The sequence below is a fragment of the Sinohyriopsis cumingii genome, chromosome 3, assembly GCF_028554795.1.
Source record: "Sinohyriopsis cumingii isolate HCF-2022 chromosome 3, ASM2855479v2, whole genome shotgun sequence".
Taxonomy (NCBI): Eukaryota; Metazoa; Mollusca; class Bivalvia; order Unionida; family Unionidae; genus Sinohyriopsis; species Sinohyriopsis cumingii.
In genome coordinates this window covers 135910061-135927897 of record NC_142963.1, presented here as the reverse complement: position 1 = coordinate 135927897, position 17837 = coordinate 135910061, and the positions used below count along the sequence as shown (strand labels likewise).

General features: G+C 35.3%; 1 protein-coding gene across 1 annotated transcript in view; it reads right to left on the bottom strand.

The window, feature by feature from the left end:
* Positions 1-17837, bottom strand: part of LOC149803925 (hepatocyte growth factor receptor-like) — an 85414-nt gene that overhangs the window by 27654 nt on the left and 39923 nt on the right. Inside the window, exons 5-7 of the mRNA XM_089954007.1 lie at positions 15733-15869; positions 13079-13243; positions 238-331 (exon numbers count right to left, since the gene is read on the bottom strand). Of these exons, the coding sequence (XP_089810133.1) occupies positions 238-331; positions 13079-13243; positions 15733-15869 (396 nt within the window). The remainder of the gene's footprint in view (positions 1-237; positions 332-13078; positions 13244-15732; positions 15870-17837) is intronic.

The window sequence follows — 17837 nt, the reverse complement described above, 5'->3', positions numbered from 1 at the left end:
ACAATAAATCTTCTGGTGAAAAGTTCACGATGATACGAATTTCCATTTAGGAGGAGTAGCAACAGATGTAGTGATGGCAAATATGTGACAGATATTAGCGTGTGACATGACGGAAAATAGACAACTGATCATCCCATAATTTGTTCTGGTCTACAACCGGTAAAACTAAAAACATTTTTTTTTCGATCGATCGGTGTCACCATTTATACTCTTGACTTGTTCATTAATACAGCTTACCCTTTCAAGTTTTGTGTTACCATACCATATAACCATTTTCGGCTCCTGAATTGTGTTCAGCTGTGTACCTGTGACATCAATCATAATTCCGCCACTGTAATATACACACAAGCTTTAGTTAGCATTTTTTGTAAAAACGTAGCACTAGAGATATCGTTGAATATGTTTGAAGAATATCAGTCAGCAAAATTCCACCACAACTTTTTGTACATTTATAGACTAGACAATATTTTGAATGAATATATACACCTGTGATAATTACATATATTTTCAATGTATATATAAAGCTGTAATAATTACATATATTTTGAACGTATACATACACCTGTAATAATTACATATATATTCAATGTATACATACACCTGTAATAATTACATATATTTTCAATGTATACATACACCTGTAATAATTACATATATTTTCAATGTATATATAAAGCTGTAATAATTACATATATTTTCAATGTATACATACACCTGTAATAATTACATATATTTTCAATGTATATATACCTGTAATAATTACATATATTTTCAATGTATACATACACCTGTAATAATTACATATATTTTCAATGTATACATACACCTGTAATAATTACATATATTTTCAATGTATACATACACCTGTAATAATTACATATATTTTCAATGTATATATAAAGCTGTAATAATTACATATATTTTCAATGTATACATACACCTGTAATAATTACATATATTTTCAATGTATACATACACCTGTAATAATTACATATATTTTCAATGTATACATGCTCCTGTAATAATTACATATATATTTGCTAAGACAAAAAGGTCAGCATTTCTATTCATTGAGGCAAGGAGTAATATACAATATAATATAAATTCACAATTTATAAAACTTCAAGTTATGGCTTAATTTATGTCAGATATTTCAGTGGAATGGGGATGTCGGGAGTCATTGAAAAATTAATATTTCAGGTCAGATGGGACATTCTGGGGACATGGTATCTGATCTGATATTGAATTGATCTTGTCCTTAGACAACCTTAGAACTTGAGGTCGGATGGGTCATTCTAAAAACAAGGACACATGCAATGTTACTATTGTCATATACACTCCAGCACGCATTTTCAATCCAATCCACGGTCTTGATATCCAGTAGCATTGCAGCACACCACATATTGTATGCAGCAACTCGTTTTTTACTACGATCCAAAAGCACAACCTACAATGCAACATCCGCTTTTATTATTAAAATTCAAATGCAATCCACACTATCCCTCTACAATTACAGACCTTGCTATAAATAAACTGCTTTTTGATTACAATACAAAGAAACAAACTTCAATACAACGAAAATAATAGGATTGCTTATACTCTCAGGATGTTTATGTCGATATATAGAGAGGATATTATTTTGGACATAAGAACCATTAAGTAGATTTATGGAGACAGGCGCATGTTAAATCGCCATACTGCAAAGATTTTTAATATCTGTGTCGTGAGAAGAAGTAATTCTTAATTAAGTCTTTGTTCATTTTCCGGTCAGATAGACGAAGCAAACGGTTAACTTCGATCATTGTATCGTAAATGTCAGAGTTGAGATTGTCCAGAATCAGTTATTTCGAAATCTACAAGTCAGGCAGACTGCACTTTTAGGCGCCTGGTTATTCAAGACGGTATATATATTTAATCCTGATTGATTACTCTAAATAAGAAAATTGTTTCGCACACTAAATTTCTTGGTTTTAATATGCCCCATCGCAAAATTTAGTCTAGGTTTTCTTGCAAGAGCAAAAAATATAGGAGAATCCTAGATTGAATTTAGAAAAAATTCTCTTGAAAAACATTAATCAGAGAGACCGGATGTCTGGAAAGTCAACGAACACATTTCTGGCAGTAGAAGCGACCAAATCTTGAAAAAACAAGGTATTTGCAAAAATCTCATGTCATTACTTGATGCCAATATAATGATTTGCTTGCATTTATTTTCTTTTATTTGCATGAATTAATTTGTCGCAATCCGAATATCAATTTTCTTGACATGAGTGTAAGTGTGTTAAGTTCATCTATCTTAATTTATACAATGATCTTTATACCAGTTTGATGAATTGTTTGAATGTGTCATGTTGATTGTTATTGGAATCAGGTATTCTAAGAATTTCATACATTACTTTAGTTCATATAAGTTATGAGAATCCGTGTCAATTATCCGATCTTAATTTCACGTATGATAAAGACTTTAGTGCGTATTCACTAATATTAACATTGTTTAGCCATGAAGTGAGATTTCATGTATGCTAAGGACTTGAATGTTTATATTAGCTGTAAAAGTTTAGTTAAACATTGTAATGAATTTAATTCATTCATTTGTGTAATTGAGATAAGAACGGAACTCATGGCTTGTGTGATGTTAATGAGAGTCAGTGATAAAATAGCAAGTTCATTAATCTTATGAAACATGACGCACATGCAAATACAAGAAAAAGGGTATGGTGTTTTATGTTTTAGGATTTCGGAGGGCAAATACGTACACAGCAAATGCATAACAAAACATACACAAGACATACAACACAACAATTTGGCAATGGTTATTAATATGTCTATTTTCTAGTGATCTGGGTTGATCTAAAAAAAGGACATTGGGGTTTGGTGACAATGGAAGAAGGTCACCACATACCACATATCTTCACTGTAAAACTCTCCAATCTTCTTTACATTGCCATTCCATACATTTCCAGATTTTCTACATTTATTCTTTGTTAAAGATAGACATGTCCGTAGTACTGATGATTATCTATAAATCCTTCTCAAAGGCTACATATAGTATGGGGTAAAACAGCATGATGGAAATGATGGCTGATGGCTGTAGTTTCGCACACATACTGTTTCAGTTGTCTTCATAACAGATGATAGCATAAGACAATGCACTTATTCATATATATATATATATATATATATATATATATATATATATATATATATATATATATATATATATATATATATATATATGACCAGATCAAAATTAAAATGCCCCAACAATAAAAATGCGTGTTAAACTTTATTCAGATTATGGCGTCTTGCATTCAGCAGAGAGAAGACGTTTCTTTTGTTTTAGTGAAATTTTTAACTGGCATGAAACATTCAACCTCATTTTCTTGCTGGGTATTTTCGTACAGTATATATTATTTTTGCATTGAGAGATGCACAAAAGTGGCTTCCAAACAATTTGAAAATATAGCTGACATGTACAAACAAACGTTTTCAAGTGACTGTCTCAAATGCAAAGCTTAATTTTAAAGATTCCATGTTTCCTTAGCCATGTCTTTGAGTAGAATATCTGAAACATTTGGCATGACGGAAACGACCAAACATTTATTTCCATACTTTGTCAATTCCGAAGCTAGTTTTGCTGCCAGATTTTGTCTGACATATGGTTTCAAAACTTGAGGTTAGAAAAAAAACTTAATGTCCATGAACAAATTAGCTATCACATCCCCTCAATAATACCTCATGGTCAGCCATTGATACTTCACCAACACTTTATACAGGCTGCAATATTTGTATGAAAGTGAAACTAAATGAATACAACAGGTTAGAACCGGTCTAAAGAAGAAAAGTGTGGATGGCAAGGATTTAGAAAAGCCCCATATCGTTTATAAACTCCAGGGATATTTATTTAACACATCCATCACATGTTTTCCTCAAAAAAGTTGAAGTGCCCTTTCTCAGCATTCACCATAGAAGAGTTGTACAAAAAACCATGTCGATGAAGAAGCCAAGGACACTAAGTGTTATAAATGTGATAGCTTAATTACGATCAACGTTTCAAAATGAATCCAGCTTTTTCAGTTTACTTTGTCACCGATTTTTGTATTTACTAATATGAGTCTGGTAGGGATCAAGTATACATCAAAGGGGACTGTTTAATCGCATGGACTGACAAGAACCCAGCAGACACTGTTGTTAGTTTTCTTCTCATTGGCTCCAAAAAAGGAAAAACATCAATATCAGAAATGACAAGTACAAGTGCATACCATGTACAGACAAAAAATTCTAACACCAAACTGTTGATCGAATCATGCGGTCAAATTTGAACTCTTGAAAGAAAATTTCATATGATCCTCATGTCACATACCTTAGAAGAAAATAGTCCTTGTTTGCCTCCTGAATTTCAGCAAAATATTTGCAGAGGGTTTGTGAAGATTTAAGTGAAATGCAAAGAACGTTTGCATCTGCAAGAACATAGACGTTAATTATACCAATGCTATCAGAATGCTAAAATGGATTAATCACTGCTAAGTTGTATAAATGGTCAGACATTTAGCAATAACCCACAACTCAGAAGGGCCTCAATTCTGTTATTTCTCATCGTCCAGTGCTGCCCAAAGTGAAGTTTATGCAATCTACTGAATATCAGTGGTGATCAATTCCAGTCTAAAGAAGATTATAACACCAACATGCTTTTTGGATTCTGAAACAAACGATGCTACTAAGAATCACTCTCTTCATCACCCCAAGACACAACTTTCCTGCAAAAAACGGTAAAATGTTGGGATGTTTTGTCAGTAGAGACATAGTCCAGTCAAGTCGATGTTGTTTAATTGTGTACAGGATTGTTACCTATGTTCATGATACAGTCATCAGGAAAAGAAACTTCTTAAGTTATTTCTGTTTCTCAGAAGATATTAATTAAAATTAAAGATAAAAGCTTCCTACCTCCCAAATCTAACCCTATATAAAAGACGAAATTTAGTTTTTTCTGTCTTCTATAGACAAACGGAAAAGGCTTTTACCCCTTTTATACCTTGGCCACCACCAGTTGTCACTAGCCTTTAAGCCGAGAGATATTATATCGATTATGTTAGCATGGCGGGATAGTTAGGCAAGTAATGTGATCGGGTAAATGTTCTCAGAAAAACATAATTAACTTAGGCAAATGTTATAAACCCTTCCAGCTGACTGACACTGACTTCTAGGTGTGTGCTTATTATATTGATCTGGCAGCATTGGCGAAGAAATAACGAAACGAAGATGCATATGTCGGGCGGTTTGGTTTTCCCCTGTTTGTGGAGTAAATTCAATACTACGGAATAGTCCGACATAATCCGGACTGCATCTCTCACAGTCTGTATCTCTAGAACTGAAAGGTATTTATAATAGCTTCTATGTGAAGGTTGATGTTATACCGCAGTTCTCCCTGTCCCTATTTGTTGTTGACCATATTCGAAGCCCAGCAACAGATGGGGTCCCCACCGGATGTACTGGCATCTTTATATAACGTCTCTGCCATTTGGTGCTTCGTCAAAATAATTCCTGATTTTGGCCAACCGTGACCATGCCACGGATACAAAAATATATAAAATTGTAGCTTGCTCATGATATGGACGTTTAGATTCACTGGACTGAACAAGTTCATCTTTCAGCCAGGAAAATAATGTATCTGGTAGCATATGAAAGCAGACAAACATGATCAAATCTGCTGGGGCATTAAATAACCTGCGGAGTTACAATAACTCTGGATGAAAGTACTGTCCTGATGGAAAAACTGTACGGGTTTGATAATCCATTTGACGCAGACATGAGATACACATACGTGATTGATATTGATTACAACTTCCATACCCGGGCGAACAGAACACTGGGAAGGGTGAAAGTTGGATTTCTCCCAATTCATGAGAAAACCGAGATGATTCAAAAGAGACAATATAGTGTTTCTGCATCACCATAAGTTGTTGAAGGAGATCGTCCTTATATGACACCATTGCCGTAGATGAACCAAAACAGTTGATATTTAGCCTGATTAGAAAGACTCAAAATTGGTAAAGGCATATAGTTCAGCAAACCAAAGAAACCTTATCAAAACCAGATGAATAGGCATATGTGAGAGCGAGACTGATGGCATACTTGTCTCTTTGGATTGAAAGACGTATTGATGTTACCGTCTCTATATTGAATTTACGCGGAGCAATGAATTCGTTGACGCGACTGGAGAATATCATCGACTCAACTTGAAGTTGACCTTTTTGGTATGGAGCAGCCATGAGTGTAACCCAGAGATTGAGGTTTTCATACAATTTATACTGCCCCTGTGTCGAGGTGTACATTATCTCTTGTTGCAGTGTTTTGCCCTCCTGATTTGATTGTGTATCAGTTACAACGGGAGAGGAAAACAGAGAAGGCGATGGGATAAACAAAATCCGAAGCTCCTCCAAAATGACTTGGAACACCCTTTGTTTTGCGGCAATAAGTTGATTCAATGTGATCAAAATCGCAGGAGTTCAGAGCCCCCTAATAGAGTGTCTGTGGTCGGTGGGGGTGTTACGTTAGCAGTGGGAGGCTTGGGGTGGAGTAACTTTGTGTCTTAACTACCCTGTAAGTGTACCTTCTAGTGTTTTGGCGCTCGTCAGCCCGTATAAGGTCTTTAGCTGAATCGCACTTGGAAGGTAAATTAACCTGTATGCATGGCTTTCTTATTTTCCTTCAGAGGTCATTGGGACGACTGGTGTCTAATACATGGATAAATATGGAGCAGCAAGTTGCAGGGATAGTTATTGAGCTGCCTGCCTCCTACCTTTTTCAAATCTATTACCAAACAGAAAGGGCTAGTTAAATGGAGTCATGCTTAATGCCAGAGCGAAATAAAGTATTTTCTTCTTCACATTTCGTGGAGTATAAATTCGCATTACCAATTTAAAATTGTCAGGTATAATCAACACAATCGTCATCGAATGGTGAGCTGTTATGTCAATGACCCGAGCAATTCGGGTCTATCTACTCCCAAGCTTGTTGGTTGGCTGAGCCCAATCTCCCCATAGAAACTCGTCACCTAGGCCAAATCTAAGATTAAAGACATGGCCAATATTTCAAACCTGTTCCAATAATACCTGGAATTAAATTTTGATAGGCGGTGGAATATGTCTTGTACCAGACTGTTAACTATCAGCTTTAATTTAGGGATAAACCACTCCATGTGGCAATGACGAGGCAATGGCATCATCTCGATATACATTACAGTCAGTACCCTGTATTTAAGCAGATAAAAAAGGATAATTTGGACGATTTTGTTAAACGGTACAAATGGCTGGTTTGCCGATAATATTGCCGGCAAGGGTACTGCTCGTACTGAGGTGGTCTGGTTGGTACTGTTACCGGCAATACCATGGGGATGGCTGAACGGATGGGTCTATCATGAAATTCTCCGACATAATGTGATATGCGTAGTGATATACCTGGTAATATGAACACATGTATCGCTACGGTCTCTGTGAATGTATATAGCAGTAAGCATGTTAGAACCAAAAATATATCTTTATGATTTCGATATTTGGAAAGAATTGATGCAATATAATTGGCTAGATGAATGGATCTCTTACTAAGATCCCCGTAACTGTAACTTTATGTTACCATAAGTATGCTAGCAGACACAAGCCATAAGTAAAATCTTTGTAATTCACTAAAGACAAGTTGTGAAATAAATCCTGGTGACAAGGATTTATCTTACAGTAAGATACCCTCTTTGAAACGGCTGGAGGGGATGAACGGCCAGCCGATTTTACCGGCTGGGTGATTTTGGATGGCTTCAGACAGCTATTTGGTAGTAAAGGTTAGATTTGTTGGATTCGTTAAAAAATGTCATGCAAATAGACTGGCAGGCCTGAAGACATGCTCGGATATGCAGGGTAACTTACGCTGCCTGGGCTGCCTATAAACGGTGTACTCTCCCCCATTTTATCATAATCACTTGTAGGAATTTTAAATTTTGAGTCGAAGTCACCCTCTTTCTTCGCATTCGTCAACGTTTGCAAAACCTTAGTATATACACTCTTGCAGCATATAGAGCATAAGCGTTTGACTAGTTGCATTTAATACATTTTGTTGACGTAATTCATTGTAACCACAAGATTAAACAAAATGCAACAAAAATGTATAACGATGTAGCGTGGTTAAGTCGCTAAGTTTGAATTCTGCATTCACAAAAAGGTGTCTAGATCAATATTGTTTATGAGACTGAAGCTTTAAAACAGGCTAACCAAGTGATCGCAAGGGGTGATATTAAACAAGGGCCATTGCCATTTGTGTTGACATAAAAAAGATGAATCTCTATTTTATTGTGGCTTGATTCGGGAGGTAGTATGTTTATATCCCTGATGTTAATGCAATCAGGAATTTATTAAATGGAAAAACATCGAAACGTTCTTTGCCAAGCAGTGAAAAAACACCTTGTCAGTGAAAAGAAAAAATATGTATTTCATCTAGGAGAAGTTAAACCCCAGCTCAGAGGACCCATGTTAAAAGAGGCGGCTACGTTGTTAGGATCGATTGCTGGACAAAGTTTAGGAAGAGTCAAGGAATAATGAGGAGTAAGAAAGATAAAACGTTCACCATTTTCTCGAAAGACATCATATTTGTACCTTTAGATCATATAGTTCGATGGACAACTCATTAACTTCCAAATCTAAATCGTTCTGATATATAACAGTTACAACATGAATCGATTCGTCAGAAACACTACGGACAAGTTTTCCAACATCTGCAGTTTTCTCACCAGAAAGTTTTACATAAAACAGCTAAATCTAATCTGAAAGACTTCAAGATTACCATGAAAAGCTCGCAAAAAGTTGCCAAGATATAAAAAGGATGGAAGAAGAAGACGACATATTTATCTTGCTCCAATAATGTGGTAATGATGCAGCATCTTTATATTCACCAACCATTACCCCTGCCAAGGAGAAATAAAGTTTGGGTAAAAAAGATGTTAAAACCCTTCTTCAGCTGAAGACCAAGGGAAAAGAAAAGTAAAATAAGGAATAAAAAAGTCAGCATCCCACAATCCTCAATCGTCTCCTACTCCTATTGCTCACTGGATCGATCGAGATTCATCCAAAACAATTCCACACGAATATCAACCGATTAGCAATATTGAACAGTGGAAGGAGCTGTAGCAATAACAACCACAGTTAACCTCACAAAGGAGACTACAGTCTTAATATCCCATTGCTTTGTACGGACTTGAAAAATTGTATCATGCTGTTCAAACCAAACTTAGAACTGTATGTTTGCAGGTGTGGAACAAAGATTACAAGAATAATTAGCATACGTTACACAACCCGTTTTATTCATTTTTCCCAGAAGTGAAACCACAGCCAATACTCTTAATCATCAATGCCGATAAGATTTGACAGTGTACAACTGTGATAATAAATATTTGATTTGTGTCATAGACGTGTTTTAAACATTAGTTTGACTACTACAATTCATTCAGAATGCCAGTTTTACAGCAAACATTCAATTTTGTGGGCAGTTCCTTAGACTTATAAAACATGTTATGAGTATTTGCGATATTTAAAACTAGTTTTGAAACGATATGTAACCATCCTTATGATGCTAAACAAAAGAAACGACCAAATTATGGAACCAAGCTTTTCAAAATTAACTTTACAAAATGCATTCATTTTCTCACTACTAAATGAGTGAGACAAAAGCAAATGTTTTAAGAGTGCTTTGAAAGAATGTATGTGGAAATACACAACACACATTCAAATACATCGACCTGTTACCATCTCTTGTCAAAGCATAAAATCAATCGTACCACCATAGCAATAGACATAAACCGAATGAAATTACCCCTCAGAGCATGAACAGATAGTGCTTACTTGATTGTTTGGAACATCACCTATAAACTAAGAAAAACAAATGTTAAGAACCTCAAAATTTCCATCAAAGAACGCAAAAAGTGGCAAACGTCTACTTGAAGAAGTGAATATGCATTGTAATCATTATGCAAATAGTTTTCAGTTTTGCATTGCCCCATCCCAAGTCATCGACTCTATAAAGCCCTATCCTTCTCATAATTCCTCTTTTAAAGAACTACAAACTCTTTGGGTGTGGTAGGAATAATGTGTATTTAAGACTCGGATCTTTCTTGTAAAATCTGTGTGGTGGATTCTATCAGCAACATCACCATTGATAGCACCAACAACAACAATATTAGTGTTTCTCATTAATACGTTATGCTGATGCATGACCAGATTAAAACAGGCCATTCAATTGAATTATTCAGTTCATTGAATAGTTGCTTTTGTTTAAACTACATACCCCAAGCCCGAAATATCAACTACAGTCAAAATGACTTTGTTGTGGATATCCTGAACAAACAAGCTCAAGAACAATTGGATAAAATGATTCTGATTGTTATCCCAGGAATCACCAACCAATCTTCCATCGTAGTCTTATGAATTGAAAGGTCATATGGGTCTTATTAGAATGCGCATCATTACCAAACCAATTAAAGATAATGTAACAGTCTGAGATCAGTTTGGCCCTAGCAAAGATAGCAGAATTGTACCGATTAAGTGCCAGAAAAGAAATGCTCATCATCGTTTCTCTGACAGCAGAATAAAGGCCATTCCTTCTTGTCCTGGTTTATTTCCTTCTCTTTTTGGATACATTGCTTTTGACTCATATCAACGATATTTACAACAATGATCGATTCTAACCTTTTGAATTGAATGAAGTGGGGAATTTATTGTTTGTGTAATCTGATTTGGTCAAGTATAACATGGTTGGAAAAACAACCACTCCGTTACTCCCAGCAATTCATGTTAAAGTGGATTCTGTCATCGCTAATTGCTAGGAAGGTTGAACTGAGTATCATGTTCACCGTGCATTTGTACATTCGCATTAACTTCCAGTCACCACACTAGTATGTTGACTGTTTCAACATTAGCGTTAAACGCGATCTTGAACTGAACAACATTTTCAAAAGGAAATGCCATGATGAAACTAAATTCTTGGAAACGATTCACCAACTTGGAAACATAGGAGTCCCTGACAACGAGGACACAGTTCAAGAGATAAGCTAAAGAAGGTTTTCGCACTGTAACACCCATCTTAAAACCGATGGTGATTCGAGGATAGCATGCTTTAAAGTAGCAGCTTTGACGCAAGGACAATACTTTTTTAAACGTTCTCATTCACAGGCAATGTACAAAACAAGCATCACGAGAACATGAAACAATGTGTTTGCTTCAAAACGTATAAGACCCTTAGCCTCGGTCAGATATCCCGTTACATTTACTTCACCATTCTGGCCAAGGCGTCAATTCCTCTTCTGTGCCACAGCAAGGACATGACAGAATCATACGTCATGTCAAAGTGGATTCTGTCTTCGCTGCTTGCCAGGAGGGTTGAAATGTGTATCATGTTCACCATGCATTTGTACATGGTTATTATCTTCCAATCAGTACACTGGTATTTTGACCGTGTCAACATTAGCATTAAACGAGATCTTGATCTGAACATTCTCTAAAGGAAATGCCATGATGAAACTACATTTTTTGAAACAACTCTCCAATTTGGAAACACAGTTGTATGTACTATGTATACAAAGGAGGCACTCGACAACGAGGACACATCTCAAGAGATATGTTCAAGTAGGTTTTCGTACCGTAACATCCATCTTAAAACCGATGATGATTCGAGGATAGCATGCTATAAATGATGCAGCTTTGACGCAAGGACCTTTTTAAACGTTCTCCGTGACAGGCAATGTACAAAACAAATTTCACGAGATCATGACAAAATGTGTTTGCTTCAAAATGGATAGGACTTTTGCCTCAGTCATATATCCCTTTAAATTTACTTCACCAGTCTGGCCATCGATCAATTCATACTCTGTGATTCAGCAAGGACAGGACATAATCAAACGTCGAAGTTCTTTTAGATCTATTAAATATGTCCAGGAAAAGGACGGTGAAAGAACAAACTAAAATTTGATTCCAAATTGTATGGATAATACTTTCTGATGTTTTTCATCAATTCAATATTGGATATCAATTGGAAAATTTAGGAACTTGTTTCGATTGTCAATACTCTAGAAACAATGATAAAGTATAAATATGATTTTTTAAAATAATATATCTTTTCTTTTAGCTTCGGACAATGTTAGAGTCAATGGCAAAATGACAGCTCCATAGATCATTGTAAATCAGGTTTGACTCCCCAACCTTGTCAATTTATAGATATGTTCATGTTTAAAAAGTTGTTAATAATTATCTGAGGAGAGGGATATGATATGGTTAAGTTAAACTAACACATGTCTAACCCTACCTACCCTCTTAGGATTTGAGTAAGAGAAGCCTCTTCTAATTATTAAAAGGTGTTAATTGTTTAAACAGAACTGTGACACTTTGTTTCTTATTGGTGAAAACATTGTATTGACACAATTTATCACATGTATATCGTTTTTAAAACAATGCCCCATATGGGGCCACCCTCATCTCTAGAATGGATATATACTAATAATTTGCACAGCATTTGTGTTTGAGTATGTTTATGAATGTGTTGTTTTAGTCATTGTCTTTATTGAACAAACTATTTAAAATCCACTTCCTTTATTAAATGTGTGTTTATTGGTAAAGTCTGGTTTTGTGTTCATATAAAGAAAGACAATTTTAACATTTTATTTTCCCTAGTTTGCAGATTGACCCATTTGACCTAAATATCTGAGGAAGTCTAGAGAGAAAGAATTTCCTGTTAAATTCCCCCTGTCCACATAATTCCCCTCCCATGTAAACCAATGGACAATCTTAACATATGATTTAGCCTTGTCCCCCAGTACGACCGAGATTATGCACTAAAGGCTAATGTTAATTATAATTGTCCACATTCAACTACTACAGTCCTGATACATGGGGGGTAGTTATGTTTTTTGTTCTCCCATTAAAGTGTTTATATGTTGAAGAGGTTGCATTGAACATTGTACATTCAATACAGGAATTTGTAAAGGATGCTCATGACAGCAAGAGAGCAATGGAAAGTGGAAAAATGACTAAAGGTCGATGCTAAGTACCTGACAATAGCTACCTTTGGTTCAATGTTGTTAATGGTGGGGTCAGCGGTGTAATTGTAAGTGATGTTGCTTGTCACCATCTGATTGTCAAACTCCACACGGATTGTCTCCACCTTCGTGTCCGATGCCATGCTGGTGACACATGTGAGCTTTGTGCTGTTAAAACTGAAATCAATACATGCACACATAGTTAACACACCGTCAAAGATTACTAAAATCACGTCTGATAAACATTACCCAAAAAGAAAGGCATAAATCGTTGATCAGACTTACTTTTTGAAAGTCATTTTTCAATAGAAGGCCTGGGGTTTTTTTTAAATTAAAAAGGCTGCCGCTCAAGGCATGTTAGATATGTTTGACAGCATTACTCGAGGTGCTCTTGAAAGAATTGTTCCTCGACTGGCGTAAAATAATGTCAAGGAATTCAAGGAAAGACCATTTCTGTTTTTCAACTGCTCACTTTCATCAGAAATAGCAAGGGTATTAAATAAGCTGATGTGGTGAACATAATGGATGCCATATTGGCATCATGTTCCTTTAGGAGCCAGTAGATACATTATAGATCTGTTGATGAGAATGGGATATAAATACCACAAAGTATTTAGGGGAATAGTGAAAACAACATTGCTAAGAATCTTTATGATAGCCATATTTAATGGATGAATGGTACCATTTTTATTTATAACCGTGTAGGTATGATAACAAGTCATTTTGATTAAAACCCCATTTTGATACACCATCAATTCGTTATTAATGTAGATAATACTGTTTTAAAAATGGCACCATGATGGTCATGTTGAGGGACTATATTCACTTAGCACACTCTAAGAACTCTTCTTGATGAAAATCCCACGACAGAAGGGTTTTCCATTTATGGGAAGTAGCAATATCGAGACTTTGAAAACGGCCATAATTGTGAACATTTTGAATGTCAGATCAGAACCATTTACTTTGGAATCAAAATGATATTATACAAAGTCTTCTTTTGAAAAATGTGTATATATGACTTTCCTTTTTTGGAGTAGTAACAAAACAAGATTTTCAAGATGACTGCCATAGTGACCATAATTGATATCCGATGCACCATATTTCCACTGACGACTAGAGTTCTTATCATTGCCATTTTACCTCCTCGTCTGTTTATTCAAATCTTGGGCATGGACAATATGGGTATTCTAGAAAGCATGCTAATAGCTTTATTCTGGAAAGCATGCAAGTAGCTTCTGGAGTGTCAGTTGTTCTGTTTACTGGTTTCTTTCACCATCATGTATACTGGTCGTGATGTATAACTTATTACGTGTTGAAAATAAGAGTTAAACTTACAATAATATTTACGATTGATACGATATCATTAAAAGTCTTCTGATGACAGCATCATTTCAATATGAACAGCCATCTAGGAGAAGTAATGGTAATAAGATTTTCAAGATGGTGGTGGCCATAATGGGGGTCGAATGGGTGCCAGTTTTTTTTTACTCACACCTAGACAACATAACAGGTCTTTTAATGAAAAGACCGTACTGATAGGATCGTTCGTTCATTCAGAATTGTTGCAATAGTGTGCGAGAGTTTCAAAGTGACTCTGAGGAGCACCAATTTAATTAGGACTAACTAGATATCATAAGATTATTTCAGTATACACGTGTTTAAACGACCATCCATTCTGAAGGAAGAGCTATAGCATGATTCTCAAAATGGCAGCAATTGCAACCATATTTAATTTGAAGGTGGAATCATTTTTCATTTGAGGACAACTTGACGTCATAAGGTTTCTTTTGGTGGAAAGTCTTTGTCAATATAAAGGTTTGCTCAGAAAGAGTCATATGAAAACCATCTAAATTTAGGAACGGCTACAAAATAGAATACATCTTTTAGTAAAAATCCTATGCTGATTAGTGTATTGCCATATATTTAGTAGAAGCTGCAATAGCAAGACTTTCAAATGATGTTGTATCTGCCAATAATGGATGTCTGAATTTCACCATGTTCTGTTAGAACCAACTAAGCTATGGCATAAATATGAATGTACAGGTGTGCTGTAATCTTCGATTACATAACCTACACAGTTCCAAAACAAAATGTTGCAGCAAAGTATGGGTTATGAGCTTGAACCCACATACTTGTTCATCGAGTTTGACACATCTTTCAACAAAAAGCACATACAAATCTTATATAAATGGATCTGTCTACCTTAGAAGGTAATGCATAAGTGCAGAAAGAATGGAAACCCATTAGGAAACCCCCAACGCCTGTGTACAATGATTAAATATGATCTATATATACTTGAGCTGAACATAAAGGTAAATATAATTTGCAACAGTTGACTTTGTATCAAAGAAACACGGATACGTGGTGGCTGAGCAGTTAGCATTCTTGGCTCACACCAGAAAGCGTGCAAGTTCGAATCGTCACATTGTGCCAGAATAGGTGAGATAAAATGGTGTCCCTAGGGCTATTCGCTTTACTCTAATTGCATCGGCAGGTACAAAATAACCTGTTTGTTTATTCTATTATGTAAAGCATCAAACTACAATTCAATCAAAAAATATATAAAAAAACAAAAGCATTCTAGTCGAAGTGTGACAGGTTAGGGGTGAAGGCTGGAGGTGACACAGGATATAGGGGTATCTGTGGTTTAGGGTGCCGCATTGTACCTTTTGACTCTACATTGATGATCCCCAATCCAGACTCTTCTTTTGTTGCCTGAATCCATGTCGTTCCCACTGATGGTCACCAGAGTCCCTTCTGCTTTAGGGCCCCAGATGGGGCTGATCTCCGCAAGGATAGGATTCTGAAATATAAATTTTGGGAGATTGATCTTCGCATGTCAAAGTTGATTAGAAGCAACAAGTTTTAGAATTTATAACTGAACGTGTAAATATTCTTAAACATATTTTGACCACATTTTAACAGTAGACAGCACTATAAAGCCAAAGCAAGGAAATTGATTTAATTTGATTTCTGTTTACAAAATGTTCACATTTGCCAGAGATCAGGACAAGTTTGCCAGGGTTTCTATTTGGAACCTATGATCTCGATTTAGCTGTAAATGTATAACCTTAAAACAATGTCAAACGTTTAGTGCTAGATAATGATTCATTCCAAGTATGAACTAAATGTTTCAAGGGATTTAGAACATAAAACAAATTAAAATCTAACCGCGACTCTAACAAACATTTATGGCTCACGTTGACTTGCAAGGTGGATATGTATATCATGATAAAAAACACGTATCATGCCAAGTATAATGAGAATATATCAATGGATTACGGAAATATAAGCTTACGAGATTTTCATTTCATGCAAACTGTTTAAGAGAGTGCCCTTCAGAAATACCATTCCTATAGCTTAAACAAGAATATCACAAATGGTGGCTGAAAAGCATTTTCAAAAAATTCAAGACAAGAACATTTCTTTCATTTTAGTATAGTGTGTTAAACTTATCTGTGATATTCTCCAGTCAGAACAAGATCTTCAAATCAGTTGCTGTGCTGGACATATTGGAAATAACTTGGTACAATCTCATTTAGAACCGTCAAGGCATCACATAGTTTTTCTGGAGGAACCCTCATGTTGACATGACTTTCCAGTTCGGAGGAGAAACGTTAACAATATTTTCAAGATGGATACAATGGTGACCATGTTCAATATGAGATTTACGCTTTTTCTAGTACCAACTAGACATGCAAACACCGTTCTTGGTGAAAGCACAATGTTAATATGGCTAACTATCTAGGAGAAATAGTGATCACAGGAGTTTTAAGATTCCAATTGTTGGAGTCATATTAGACGTCATAACATAGCCATTTTCATTCTTGACCAAACAGAAGTCACTACCTGCTGATTAGAATGGAATTTTAACATTTTATGGCATAAAATATGTAAGAGAAAGAAGTGAATTCAAATTTTAAGTAATGTTCAGCGAGTTATCTACTTCTCTACATAACAAAGGGAACACTGAAGAGACTCTTAATGTATAGTGAATTAAATCCCAAATAATTCTAAATGTTCAAAAAGTAGAAAATTGTAGATTATAAATGAATTTCAACAGTCTTGAATGTGCAAACAAAAAACTCATTACCAAGTTTGGATTATGTCATGCCAAGAAAAACTTTGATGAACGTCTGATTGAATACATTTTTGTACTCTATTTTCATTTGGGTTGCAATTATAACTCAGAAGATACATTTGGATCGAACAAATCTTTGAACACTAACAGCAGAACTGAAAACAAACAATAATTATTATTGAAAACCAATATAAATTTGTACCAGTGAAGATGCAAAAATCAACTAATGCAAAAATAACAGAATTTAGATCTTTCTGTTTGTTCCACGACAGTGTTCCAATAATGCGAATGGATTATGAAGAAAATGCTTTTGCTTGATAATACAGAAGAAAACCAGATGATTTCATACATTTCTGCATGGCTTAAATTTCAGAGTTTAATTGCACCTGTGGTATTTTCTTGAAAGATAGCATAATTCTCTGAGCTGCTAAATTCAAATCAGCTTAGTTGCCATCAGTGAACCCATGCGTCTAGGGTAAAATAGTAAGTTAACATATCAAAAATAAATCATGAAAACTTATCATGGATTTTACGAAATGTATGCAAATAACAAACGTGAAGAAAAAACCTGCAGCTGTTGACAATTATGCAGCCAAAAGTGTCTGATATGTCTTTGTTATCGTTTGAAGATAAAAACAAAAAGTCTATCATCCAAATAATTTAATACTATGTAAAAATATTATTGAAACT